Genomic DNA, 13,814 nt, shown 5'->3' with positions numbered 1-13,814 from the left:
AGAATAGATCAGATCCCAAGTTCATCAGCCCCACCTCTGGTGACCTCCATGGCAAGCCTGGAACCAACACATCAGAGACCTGGCAGTCTGTGATAAAACTCTTACCTCTGGATAAACACCAATTGATTTTTCTATGTTGTCCCGAACACTGGCCCTCATGGTTTTCTCCACTTCCACCAGCCAGTCCTCCACATTCTCAGTAGGAATGATGGCAGAAGACAGCTTCACCTCTTCTCCTTCACCAGAGTACATGTGTGTGATCTGTAGGTCTTCCTGGAATTTCAGCTAATGGAAGAAGCACAACAGGAGATATGAGTGAAGGATTTCTTTTCTATGCCTGCCTTCCTGCCCCTGGGGAACAGCCAGCCTACACCAGTGTTTGCTCATTATAAACCTGGTGCCAAACTTGGTTGCCAGTAGTGATAATAAAGTGTGAGACAGACGTGCAAAATGACCTCTCCAAATAACAGAAAACGATTTTATGAAAACAAGAGATTCACATTGCTGGTGTGACTTGAGTGAAGCAAATCAAATTATAGGTAGGATGAACATTTCTCATTGCCTGTCTAGGATTCAGACCCTTGACTCCTGCTCAATTCTGTAGATTCAAATAATTTCCCTTGATGTCACAGTGCCTGGTTTTAAGAGTAAAATTTTAACAGCTTCTCCGGTGCCCCAGCATATCACTGAAAGTCCCCTTATTTATTCCAATGGCTTTGCACCATGTTTCCAGTTCAATTTCCTTTCTATTTTTCCAAACTAATGACTAGGAGATTGGTTTTACTGTCTGAGTATTGTGGTGGTTTGAGCTGTGACTAGCTATGGAGTCTGAAGTCCATTAGGAATAACAAAGAGGAAAAATAGCCAGGTAACTCCAGCTCCTAAGTAGGGATAAAGGCAGAAACTTAATTCAGCTCAGGCTTGTTCAGTCCTTGTCCCTTCTGGGGGTGTCAGCAGGAATGGGATTCAATCCTAACAAGGTGCCTGTGAGTAGAAAGCTAAGTCAGAGCTATTTCTCCTGGCCTTCACAGTGAGATGGACACATCTCCAGAGGGAGTGTCCTCCCTTCCTAGGATGGCTATCTAAGTGAATTTCTCTAAGACACCCTCGGCAGATGCCTATTTCCCCCCATTGTCTGAAGGACAACCAAGGGTACCCAGTTCATGGGCAGATGCCTGGCTTTGAAATGTCTAAAGTGAGGTTGCTGGAATCCCACTTCAGGACAGGCAGCACCTTCCAATGCCTATGTACAGGTTTCCAGGAGACACATTTCCATAGAGCAGAATGTGAACATTCCTCCAGACCTCAGAACATCTCCAGCTCCCACGACACAGCTTCCCAAAGGTGGGCCAAGCCACCCGTGTGCTGGCTGTGCCTACCCGTGCAATGTTCTCAAAGCACTTGTGCAGGTGAGGTTGTACAGCAGTGGGGTCTTTGGTCTGGGACAGGATTTCCAGCAGCTCATCATCTGAAAGGAAGTAGAACCTACAAACACAGAGAGAAGTATGAGGAGAGGCTCTGTTTACTGCAGCAGCAAGAGCTAACTGCTGGCATGATGGGGAACAAGCCTTTTGCTAAAGATACTGCTGCTGACTGCTCACTGATCTCTTTGTGTAGGTGAGCCCTCTCCCTTTCTGTAGAGACAGACTTCTGCCTCTGCAGAAGTCAGTTATTTCCTAGCAAAGAGGGTTTATATGAGTACAAGTCTTCCTTCAGGGAATAAGAGACGAAGTTACTTGGAGATTTTCATTTTACCCCACCCTTTCTACATAAATCCTGAGGCACAGATATGCAAAAATGCTACCAGACTGCCCTTAACTCACCACATTTGTGTGTGCCTGTTTTTTCCCCATGAGATGGCAGCATTGAAAGGCACAGCTTTGCTTATGTTTGCAGGCCATGCATAAATCCTAAGCTTAGGTGGTTTTGCTCTTTCTTGGCAGAATGAACTGCACTGAGCCTCTCCTTTCATATTTTCTGAAAGAGGGAGTGCAATCTAGCCCAGAGAAATTTGGGGTTACCTGGGAAAAGCGGTTCTCTTTGTCTCCAGATATTCACTCAGCCCTTTCTGCACAAGTTCAAGTAGTTGGTTACAATTTTGCAGCTTCTTCAGTAGATCTAGATGAGGGCACAAAGAAATCACCTACAACAGAATGTGTAACAGAGGAAGCATCAGTATTCTGAGCATGTGAGAGATAAGGCAATGGAGATAATTGGGCTGCCCAGTGATGTTACTGATGGGATTTAAATGACTCATTCACAGGAATTCTCAGGGATCTGGAGAGGTGTAAGCTTTGTGGGTAAGAAGGGTAAACAGCCCTTGTGGAGACAAGCATCTCTAGCTTCCCCTATATACCAACATTTATAATATGGAATACAAGCAACGAAGGAGTCCTGAGAAGTGGAGACTGGAGAATAGAAGAGAGCAGAGCACTGCCACCAGGGCACCAAAATAGGCAAAAACAATGGTTCTAAAAAACTTAGAGAATCAGTCTTGAGGAGGAATTGAAGGAGTTACCTTATGGGTTACAACCACTGCAGGTTACAAGAAATGTCTAAAGTGAGGTTGTTGGAATCCTTACTTTAGAGTGAGGCAGGGATTAAGAGGCAGCGATTCTGTGTGTTGAGGAGGAGGAAACTTCTGGGGTGGAGACTTTGGTGGAAGGCACTACAGAGAGTGGATCTGTCCATTCAGACACTAGAAAAAAAGGCCAAATTCCAAGAGAAGAGACCCAGCACAATGCCATGGGCAAGGCTATGCAGTTAACAGTGTTGCTCATGTCCACACCATTATGAAAACAATGACTTAAAGACACAGTCCTTGTGTGAGCACAGCTCCAAGGTGTTTGAGATACCTGCACTGGCTTTCATCAAGGCACGTACCTCAGGGTTTTTATTAGCCTTCTTCATGATGTCCCTCCAATCCGTATCCACGATGTTGTAGCGCTGGCTTTCCAGTGGGAGCTGTCTTTTGATGTCCTCTGATCTAAAGATTGGCTCCAAGTAGAGCCAAGAGCGCTGACAGTTCAGCCACTCCTCTAGGACATCCTATTGGGAAGGAAGAAAAGCATATCAGGACACCATGCTATGAACCTGTTCAACAAAACCATTCAAACTGTGCACTGGAACATGTTTAAAAAAAAAAAAATACAAGAAAGAAAGAAGAAAAGGTGATGCAGCACTTACACCTTCCGTATTTCTAAAATCTACCTACAGGGTCAGGAGGTGGAATTTGCTTTCCAAATTATTAACAACTTCCTAGCACTCCCCTTTCCAAAAGTTTTGGAACTTTTCTCCTGCAGCACTGCTGTTTTGCTGCCATAGTCCTGCTGGGTGCTCCTGGTTTGATGAGCAAGTACTGGCACAGTCTGGCAGATCCTGCTTAAACAGCAGTCTCCCATGTGCTTTCCTACACTGAGATGTGGATGATTAGAATGGATTTCACAGGGTCTGTAAGAATCTCTACAGTCCACTTAGTACAGTGTGACTAGAGAGACCAGTAACACTACTCACAGCAACAGGCAAGCTCTGGCCCCACCAAAACATGTTGCAATAGGCAGCAAAAAGGATGCATTACTTTCCCAGAGTCAGAGGGCTTTCACAGGTCCTATTCTTCCCTAAAGACTGATACTGTCTTGATCTCTGATACTTGACTGCCCTCCCAGTTCCCAGCAGCAACTGCACAGTGTCCACATCCAAGCACAGCAGCACAGCCCAGCTGCCTGCCTCCCACACGTGTGTGGGTAAAAACCAGTACCTGTGTTATCTTCAGCTTAGTTTCCCACAAGTTCATCCTCTCCTCAAAAGGTTTCTTGAAGGGTGAGAAAGACATGCTCTGAACCAGGACAATATGATCATCTAGGAGCTGAGAAATGTCATCGGTGCTTTTCAGTATGTAGGTATTGGTGTTTTTGTAAAGCACCACACTGAATGAAACAGATTTCCATTCAGCCTCTATCTTGTTGAGTGCCTGGAACAGAGGGACAAGCAATTTAATTTTCAGATACAACTTCTGCAAATGGTTATTCCAGCTTCCACAACTCTCTTAATGCCACTCTCTAGAAAATGACAGATTTTTGCTCCTGGAATCCACTGGAAACTGCAGCTCTGTATTTTATGCATGACACAATCAGCAACAGCACATTTCCTCTGCATTGCCCACAGGTTCAACACCTCTACACCAGTGCTGAAACAAACGCCTTGAGGGGAAAATATGGCAATTTCACCTCCAGGTCTGTTTATGCTCTAGATGCACAGAGGCTGCCAGCAAAGGGCCTATTAATGACTATGATTAATGACAGCTTTGACAAAATGGGAACTATCCATTGGGAACTTGTCTGAGATTTCAGAGAACAAGAGCTGCCAGAAGGTCAAGACCATCTTAGATCACATCTGAACTGATGAACTGAAGCTGAAAAACTATTTAATCTATGAATCTCCAGAGCTAGAAAGGTTTCCCTGCACGTTTACTGGTTTAAAGGATTTGCCATCTCTGTTTCCAGTCACAGCTAATCCTTCTGACATAACATTTGAATGGCAGAGTGCAGACAATCAATTTATTTTAACTTAACCACTCACTAATCCCAGAGTGATGAGTGAGACCCTAGCAGTGGATCAACATAACCATAAGGCATTATGCTGTTAATGCCACAACTGAAATTCTGCACAAGACAGAATAAGTTCTTCTACTGTGTGGAAGTTGTGTGGTCATCACTGCCTTCTGTAAGGACAGCAACCTTTTTACTTGTGCTGCAGAATGTGTCTAACACTCTGGGACAGCAGGAACATCACCCAAGGCAATGACTGCCTGCTCAGCAGAAACCCATTTGAGAAGCAAGCAGTGACACAACAAGTCCTCTCTTCTCACACTTTCGATGGCGTATTCCTTGCTGGCTGTCTCAGCCACTTTGAGAACAGTCTCCATGTGGTCCTGCAGGTTCAGCTCCAAGCAGTGACCAAATGTCATGCTGGGGTCCAGCTTCTCTTCGGCGTTGACCTGGCTGGACAGCATCTCCCAGTGCCGGCTCCTCATGCCGGGGTTGCGCAGTCCCTGGATTAAGGGCACGTACTGCTTGAAGTCGTCCATCTTGTCTCGAAACTCCTTGGCCACACTCTGGCAGTCTTTCAGGGAGAGAATCAGAACAACAGGGAGAAAATCAGCAACAACAGTGTGTGAGGAAGCTGCCTTAAGGAATTTCTAGAAGCTGTCTAAAGCCTGATGTGCATGCAGTCACATGGTAGAGGTAAGCAGCAGGTGAGAGCACTGGAAAATGCAGGTTGAAGTAAGGAGGACAGGAAGGCTCTCTCTATATGGCCACTAAACCAGGATTCAAGCCCACTCCCAAAAAGCAGATCTGCCTATTACCAAAAGCCTGTTACAGGCAAGCCCATGCTAAGCTGAAGTGTGCCTTAGGCTAGAGCTCACCAGAAGAAGAGAGGCAGACAAATTTAACTCCTTGATATAGACTGAAGCATATAATCTGCCAGCAGATATTTTGGAAGTTACAGTCATCATTTCAAGACACTCACTTCTTAATAAACCTGCATTTTCAGTTATCTCACAGCACAGCTCAGGTCACCCTCAAGAGAAGATGGACACTAAGGAGTTAGAAGCAGGCTGGGATCCCAGCCTGGAAACAGAAAGTGTGCAGGAGAGGCCCTGCCAGCCTATGGCCATGCTAGAGACAAATGTACTTCTGCCTCATAGCAAGGACAAAGTGAGGGAAACGGTTTTTCTCTCTGGGAGCATCCTAGAAAGCCTCTGCACTGTTCACATCATGCCTTTTTTTTTGGGTTGTGCTATGGTGAGTAAAACAATGGGTAGGTAAAAAACATGGCACTTGCTTCCTTTCCAAAATCTGGCTATAGTGTGTGCCTCCTTTTATTGCACCCTGCACGGTTGCACCGTGTGCTTGCAGCAAAGATGTGATCACCTCATGCTCCCTGCTGGGGATATGCCAAGGACAGAACAAATATCCAGGTACCAAAGAATATTGCAATGAACATAAGCAGGTATTCTTAGTATTTCTGTTTATCATAATGATTCATAGTTACTCATGCATCCACTCATCACCTCCTCCATTGGGGCTGATTCATGGCATTGTTTAAGAGCAAGTTCAAGTTAAAAAGGATGAATCAAAAATCACCCACAGCAAAATATATTTCAATCTAAGCCATCTGGCAGGAGATTTTAGAATTAGCTCTAAAGAATGACCAACACATCTCTGAGAACCAGGGAATGGCAAGTTAAGCTACAACTGAAGCCTCAATTTCAGCTTTATTAGGAGAAATGGTCAAAAGACCTTCATGTGAATTGCAAGGGCTGAGCGCAATCATCCCAACTTCATACACATTCAGGCAAGAAGGAAAATTGTTATTATATTGCAGAGATCATTTCCAGATTTTGCAGTTTCATTTTATTCATAACAAAATCAAGACCTCTTCTGGCTTTCCATTAAATGCATTGGCCAATAAAGAAATAAGACTGGCCAAGAAAACAGCACCTGCTGAAAACAGACCCAGATTCAAGTTCCCTTGCTGCCTTACTTTGCATGAAGGCTGAAACCCACACGTCTAGCCAGTGGGCTATATAGTAACTCTCTGTGACTAGCCTGGATTACTGCACTTTATATATATATATATAAATACACACACACACACACACATATATATATATATACACTTAGTAAATACTAACTGCAACATCAGAGGGTGGCTGGTACTTCTAGCCTGTAACTAGTATCTAGATGTGAATCATCATAGTTTCAGGAAAAAAAGCAGAAAATAACTTTGTTAGTATTTTCCCAGCTATCTCTAATACACATGTGACTTCCTGATAATCCCTGCTTAGAGCACTCTGTGACATGCTTCACATCAAAATGCTGATATGCACCAACTTCCTTTCCCCAGACTGTGCATCTACCTGGTGAATCCTTGAACTGCTTCACACATCTCTGCATGGTCTTAACAGAGTCAGTGACATTCTTTTCTAGCTCCTCTGCCTCAATTGTAAGGAGAGAATCATTCATCCAGCTCACATTCCACTTTATCCAGTTTGACACTGTAGTCCAGAGATCATAGTATGGCTGGAAGTCCTTAAGCATCTTGTTCAGCCCACTGTACTTTAGAAAGAAATTAAAAACAACGTAAACAACAAGTGTATTCATCTCCAAACAACAGCTACATGTCAAAAGGCCAAAAAAACCTACCTCTTTTTTGAATCTGAAGCCAGCAATGAGAAAACATGTATTCCAAGAGGATATATCAGATTACCTTCTCCTGGGCCAACAATATGTATTCCAAGGGAGAGCAACCAGCAGAGCTGGGCTTGACACATTCAGGCCAACGTACATCCAGTGGAGCTGTGCCTGCACCATGTGTGTGGCATGGAAAGCACTCTTTCCACTTGCCTCTACAAAGCTCTCCTGCACAATGAGGAGATTTTGATGGACAGGCCACACACCATCAGTGAAAGCACACACCATTATCATATTAAAACTTGGCTCCTTACAGGGAAGGAGAAGTAACCAGAGACTGAAGGGTAGGAAAGAATCATCATGTGAACTCCACTTCTGGTCTGCAGCCAGACTTGGCTGGATGTGGATGACAATGACTCACTGGCAGCTGAGCAGCTACAAGCAAAATGAATGTTTACAACTATATAAACTGTTGCCTTAGGAGAACACCACGCTCCAAGCCCAGCCAGCTGCCAGCACCCACTTGCATTCACACCCATAGACCTGCAGCAACAGCCTCACAGAAATGGATGCATCCTAAGTGCTGCTTCAAGACCTTCCCAACCAATTTCTCCTCATGAACATCTCTCAGATCTCACTGTGGGCATCCAAAGTCTCTCACAGAAATAGTGGAAATATCAGACCCTGAGCAGCCTTCCACATTTGCCTGGGATTGGCTCTTCTGCAGCCCAGTGGAGTGATGAAGCAGTGTAGCCCATCTACAGGACTGAGGAGCAGTTCCCAAGATAAACCAAAGCAGCATGAAGGATTCCTCCCTGAGGAACTATGTCTCATTATTTGCTCTACCTACCACCCTGAAATCCCAGCAAAAATCAGAGTCCTGTGGGTACAGGACCTGACACTTACATCTGTAACTTTGACGCCAAAGAGTCTTTCCCTGTTGTTGTAGAGAACTGCGAACTCCTGGAGCTCCTTCAGCTGCTTCCGGACATCCCTTGCATCTTCAGCCAGCTCATGGGCTTGGTTAACGTCTGACTGGACAGAAAATCCACCTACAGTCAGCTGGAAGAGAAAAGGCAGGCATAAGTTGGGACTCTGAAGCTGAGTGCTGCTTCTAGAGATAACAGCTTCCTGGTGTGCTCTTTGTTACATTCAAAGGCGAGATTTTTATGCTTGTGATTTCACCTCCCCAAAACAATTTCATTTCTGTTTAGACCATGATGAAAGTAGTGAGGAGAAGCAATAACCACTGGTCAGGTGGAGGAAACTGCAAATGCAATGACCAGCTGCTTGTCCTCTTTGTGACAACACTTAATCCCCAAGGAATAGGAACAATAAGTCTGTGCCCAAATTTGATGCTGAATTTATGCTGATATTTGCTACAGAACCAGTAAAGTGCAAATGATAGCTCTACTAGTCACTCAGTTTGTTTCCAAGAATTGTTTAACAACACATATCTAGAGCTTCTCTAATAAATTTCATGTTTTGTTTCGGTGGCTTGGGTTTGTTTGTTTGGTTTGGATTTTGCTTTGGTATTTTGTGTGGGTTTGTTTTTTTATTTGTTTGGGTTTTTTTATCCAGTGTTGGGGTATTATCCTTTTGGGAACCTCTTTCCAAGAAAATCTACGTCAGTGATTCCACCTTTCTAAAATGGCTTTTTTCCCCCCTGGATTTAAGAGTTTCTGAGGAAAAAATAAAATTCAGACTGTTTTAGCAGACACCAGAGGTATCTCAGTTCCAAAACTCTGCAGTTATTTCAGGGTCTTTTCCCACAAGATGAGTTCCATGGCTGAATGCTGTATTTTCCCCCTTGATGGCAGAGCACCACAGGAGATGCTCTGCAGGGAACTGAACACACAAAAAAGAAAAAGGAGGTGCCCATGTTGCCTGAGCACCAAGAATTGGAGCACTGTATAAACACCTTCTCAATGAAAAATGAGTATTTCTGCAGAGTCTTGTCTTTCACACAAAAAGGAAACTCTTAATCAAAAGCCAACAAGAAACCAAGGGAGGGTGTGTTAATATTTGGTCTAACAACACATTCACCTCAAAACTCATCTGAGTAAAATCTCATCTGAAAGTTTCCCTCTTGGCTGATGACAAAAGCTTCAAGATGCCCTTCTATGGACAGTTCATTGTCAGGGGCTTAATACCTGCATTTCCTCCAGTTTCTCTTGAAATGCCTTCTGATCCGCAATCTGTGTTTTGCGAAATCTTTCCTCATCGTCTGCGTGCTGGAGCCGAACGGACTCTGACTCCATGGACATTTTCACTGGCCAGTAACTGGCAGTCCACCTGCACCCACATGATACAAAGAGACAAGCTTCTTGAGCATATGTTTGAAATGCTGAAAATCACAGAATGAGAAAGCCAAATCCCACCAAACAAGGAGGCTTTACAACAACAGAAACACATGTGGTTTCAACAAAACATTTTTTTCCAGCTTGTCTTGTTGATATGCAGTCCTTGTGACTAGGCTATTCAGCTGGAGAGAGCTGGGGAGAAGTGGAGGGCCTTTTTAAAAGGAACAAATCCACTACACTGCTGAAAAGCTAGGAGACAGCAAAATAACAGTTGGCATCCAGAGGGAATGTCTGTCTTTGAATGTATTTGCAAGGAACTGAAAAAAATGGGGTCAGAGTCTCAGCTTATGGCTTTTCAGGGCTACTGAAAAAGCCAGTCTCCTGTTAAGCAGGGCAGTGAGGGGCCAGCGTAACCCAGATACAGGGAAGCCCTGGATTCTGCAGAGTGCCCTGGGGAGAGCATTGTAGATCCAAGAAAGGCTGCAGGAATTGGCTGCTCACGCCAAGACAGGTTTCTTGGTTCTTGCTCAGACATAGCCCACCCATTTCTGCCTCCACTTGGACCCTCAGCCTGTGTGCAGTGCCAGTACAAGGTTTGCACACTACACTCACAGGAGGTCACAACCCTCCAGCACCTGGGGATGCAGCCATCTCCTACCAGTCCTGCCTGGGGCAGGTCTGGGCAGTGGGAATACAGCCATGCCTGTTCCAAGCTGGCCTGGGGCTGAGCTGCTTTCCTGCAGCTGCTGTGGGGTTTTTGCACCTTGCACCCCATGTTTCTAGTTTCAGGAGCACTCTGCACAGACTCACTCAGGTTGCAGACATACTGGACCAAGTACATGTCATAAGAGAAGTGCTTCCTGGGTTGAGCAAGCTTTAGAAACCTTGTAGTTTGTGAGCTGTCTCTGCTATTGGGGCATAGTCAGGCCACAACTGGAATAATAAAACTAAGAGGAAGATGCTTGGAGAAGAACTGCAGTAATAATAAAGGTTCAAATTTCTTCCTAGTCTTTAAGAAAACTCTGGGAGTGTTCCTATCTTGGAAGTGTTCATTTAGTTTCAGGCACAGACTAAACTGTGCACTTTCAGACTTTTCAAGTATCTCAAAAAAACCCAAAAACCCCCAAAAAACCACCCAGAGAAAAGGGCTTTACTATGTTAAACAGGTTAATAGCTATCAGTTTGCCTTGCCCCAGGCCAGAAGGCAGCATGAACTCACAGTTCTTGTCTACAAACTTCATTTCAAGAATTCAGTGCTCATATAGCCTGAGAGACACTTAAAAGTTCTGCAGGAGCCCTTGATAGACACATGGCCCCTGAAGCACTGAGAATGGTAATTGCTGAAGAGTCCCACTTTGACAGTGGGAGAAATGCCTTGTGCTCACTTGTCAGTGAAATCTTCTTCGGTAAGATTGTAAAGGAAGTCTTCCATGACCTTGTAATCTTCCATGACTTCCTCAATCAGTTGCTGCACAGGGTGAGAGAAAGAGAAAAAAAGTAGACACCTTTAGACCATGCTGATTCCAAGTCTCTGGTGTACACCTCATTTTCATGAGGTGCCTTTGAAGAGCGTTAGTCACACAAGCTTAAAGTGATGTGGGCTGCTTCAGTGCTGTGTGAACAGTGGGAATGGATTTACAGCCCCTTGTTCTGTGAATGATCATGCCATCATCACCCTCTGTTCTATGGGAATGAAAAGAAGTGTGACCTAGTGGATAAAGTGCTGGACAGAAATTGAGTGTTTTAGGTTATCCTCCAGGTTCCCTCATTGGCATGGACAAGTCAGATTACAGCTTGATGCCTTTGTTCCCCATTTGTTCAGCTGGGAAAAGACTTACACTTCAAATAACTTTGAAATAACTCAGTGCTAAAATGTCCTATTAGAAAAAATATATTAACAGTAATTTGAGCACTGGGTAACAGAAAGATTTTCTTGAAAAGAGGATTCATTTTTAGAAGATAGCCATTCAGTACACAAATGCAGAATGGATCATGAATGCAGCAAAATGCACATGTAACTATTTTAGGCAAGATTTTTAACTGCTATTTTATTTTGCAAAGAGATTTAAATTTATGACATGTATATTTAAAAATACAAATCTTAGGAATTATAAAAATACAAAGCCAGGAATCTTGTGGCATTGCACACAAAGATATGCAAGTAAAAAAAACTGGAGTTCTGCTTCTGAGACACCACACATTGCATTGACAAATTTCCTCCTCACTTCCCTTGATGCCCTGTGCCAAGGAGAGCCTGCCCCACCTCCTGCACTGCCAGCTGCTCTGGCACTCCCTTCAGCCAGTCCCTCAGCTCAACCAGCTCCTCGATGTTCGTTGGTCTCTCGTGCATTTTGGTGCTGATGGCTTCATATGCCTCACAGATCTGCAGCAGGACACAGCAAACACCATCAGAGTCACCAAGTGCTAATAAACTGGGAAACCTGCCCCAATCCACCCACTTCCCATTCTGAAGGTGTCTAAGGGATGAGTACACAGTCCTGTTCTGGCTTTTACTTTTCACATCCATCTCACCCATTCAGCTCAAACTGAATGAAACTGCCAAAAAAAAAGAGGATGGGGAACTGCAGGTATGTAGTGAAAATGATGATAATAACAGATTCAGACAATCAGCTGGCAGAGGCAGTTGCCTATATTCCAGTTATTCTCAGAGGAAGCAGAAGGACTTTTCAGTTGTCCACTAGACAGATCTTTTCAATTCACCAACATACTTTTGTAAAATGGCAAAGTCTTGAAGAATTTAATCTCAAGAGCTACAGCTTTCAGGCATGCAATCTATTAAATATATTTAATTTTTCATTTGGTTGGGTTTGCATATGTCCTCGATAATTTCAATTTTAAGTAATCAGCCCAGTGTGATCTTTAAAATACCCTCATTAATGTGGCCTTCTAGTCACTTCACAAAAACACAGCAACTTCAAAAGCAGAACAAGACAAGACAGAAACAGATAATACATTGAACCATTAACTTACTTTCTGCACCTGTGAATGGAGGGTTTTAGCCAGCATGTCCAACATGGCAGTGGCAAGGGCTTTGTGTTTATCAGACAGACTAAGCCTAATGTGTTCTATCTTGACTTGAAAGGGGCCAATGATAATAGAACTAGGTAGAAGGTGGTCCAGGGTCTCCTTTTCAGACAAATATGTTTCTACTATCTTTGTCACATCCTGAGTGGGTGGAAATTGCTCTTCATAGCTTCTGTAAATTAAAAGACCAACAAAAAATGGCTGTGTAGACCTTTAGAATATTTCAGCATCCAGGCTGTTTGTGTCCACTCAAAGGATCAAGACATTAAATTAATAAGGCATACATTTACACAATAGGTGCAGAGTGGAATAAGAACACAGATATTCTAGCTGCAGAAAAGGAGTAGAAAGAAGAGATGAAAGAGGAAATATGGCAAGAAGAAAGGGAGAGAAAAAAATAAAAGCACTAGTGTAAACAGGGCAAGATCAGGAGGCACTTCAGGGGAGGGTAGGCAATTCAGAGTATTCTGGGGAGAGACAGGAATTTATCAGATGGGATTTGTAAATTGATTAAGCTGGAATAAGAAAAAAGAAAAGGGCTTCATTCTCACTGTTTGGAGAAAACAGAAGACCTAAACAGAAGTCCATTAAAGTAACAGAGGCTAAAGGACAGAATAGGTGGAAAGAGTTTTGGCAATGAAAACAATGAGGTTGAAACAAAAGAAAACATTACTTTCTACAGAATGCTATCAGCCTGAGCAGACACTATAGGAGGGGGGTCAGAGTCAAGTATGCTAACTGGATTCTCAAACAGGATGATTCATTTTTAGGGCCATTAATATCTCCAATTACACTGATGAGCATGACAGGAATGTGACTGCTGTCAGAGGCAGGAAGACATTCCCAGTGCCACCACCAATGTCCTCTAAAAGCATGGACTGTCACCCATGACTGAAGGCAGCCTCTGACAGGGGCCTGATCTCACATTAGAGGCACGTGGTCTCAGAACAGCCCCACACCCTCACATCAGCACATCCACACAACAGCTTCCACAAAGGCTTGTCATTGGGGTCACAGGGGTTTTGTCAGAAGCCACTTACTTTAGGAAGTACTGGATGTCATTGTTATTTATCTCTAAGAACTTCTCGTATTTCTTGCCATAGGCTTGCAGAGGGATCCGAGTCTTTCGAACGGCAGAGCGCAGAGCCTCACGTAGCTCTTCTACTTTTGGCTCTTGCAAACCCACTGATTCCAGCATGGGGGTGCCTGGGATCTCCATGTTCACCAACACATACTGCAAGAGGAAGGGGAGAGGTCTTTCAGGACAAAC

The 13,814-nt window shown here is 43.9% G+C and overlaps 1 protein-coding gene across 1 annotated transcript in view; it reads right to left on the bottom strand.

Annotated features, from left to right (window-relative positions):
- The window catches only part of DNAH1 (dynein axonemal heavy chain 1), a 68,274-nt gene that overhangs the window by 41,642 nt on the left and 12,818 nt on the right, over nucleotides 1-13,814 (bottom strand). Inside the window, exons 12-24 of the mRNA XM_058812670.1 lie at nucleotides 13,585-13,778; nucleotides 12,491-12,716; nucleotides 11,763-11,882; nucleotides 10,885-10,967; nucleotides 9,350-9,491; nucleotides 8,103-8,258; nucleotides 6,923-7,121; nucleotides 4,868-5,121; nucleotides 3,758-3,970; nucleotides 2,884-3,048; nucleotides 2,022-2,143; nucleotides 1,380-1,485; nucleotides 106-285 (exon numbers count right to left, since the gene is read on the bottom strand). Coding sequence (XP_058668653.1) covers nucleotides 106-285; nucleotides 1,380-1,485; nucleotides 2,022-2,143; nucleotides 2,884-3,048; nucleotides 3,758-3,970; nucleotides 4,868-5,121; nucleotides 6,923-7,121; nucleotides 8,103-8,258; nucleotides 9,350-9,491; nucleotides 10,885-10,967; nucleotides 11,763-11,882; nucleotides 12,491-12,716; nucleotides 13,585-13,778 — 2,160 coding nt within the window. The remainder of the gene's footprint in view (nucleotides 1-105; nucleotides 286-1,379; nucleotides 1,486-2,021; nucleotides 2,144-2,883; nucleotides 3,049-3,757; nucleotides 3,971-4,867; nucleotides 5,122-6,922; nucleotides 7,122-8,102; nucleotides 8,259-9,349; nucleotides 9,492-10,884; nucleotides 10,968-11,762; nucleotides 11,883-12,490; nucleotides 12,717-13,584; nucleotides 13,779-13,814) is intronic.

This window comes from Ammospiza caudacuta, chromosome 12 (genome assembly GCF_027887145.1).
Source record: "Ammospiza caudacuta isolate bAmmCau1 chromosome 12, bAmmCau1.pri, whole genome shotgun sequence".
NCBI classification, from domain to species: domain Eukaryota; kingdom Metazoa; phylum Chordata; class Aves; order Passeriformes; family Passerellidae; genus Ammospiza; species Ammospiza caudacuta.
The sequence above is the reverse complement of the archived record's forward strand: the minus strand, read 5'-3'. Positions and strand labels throughout refer to the sequence as shown.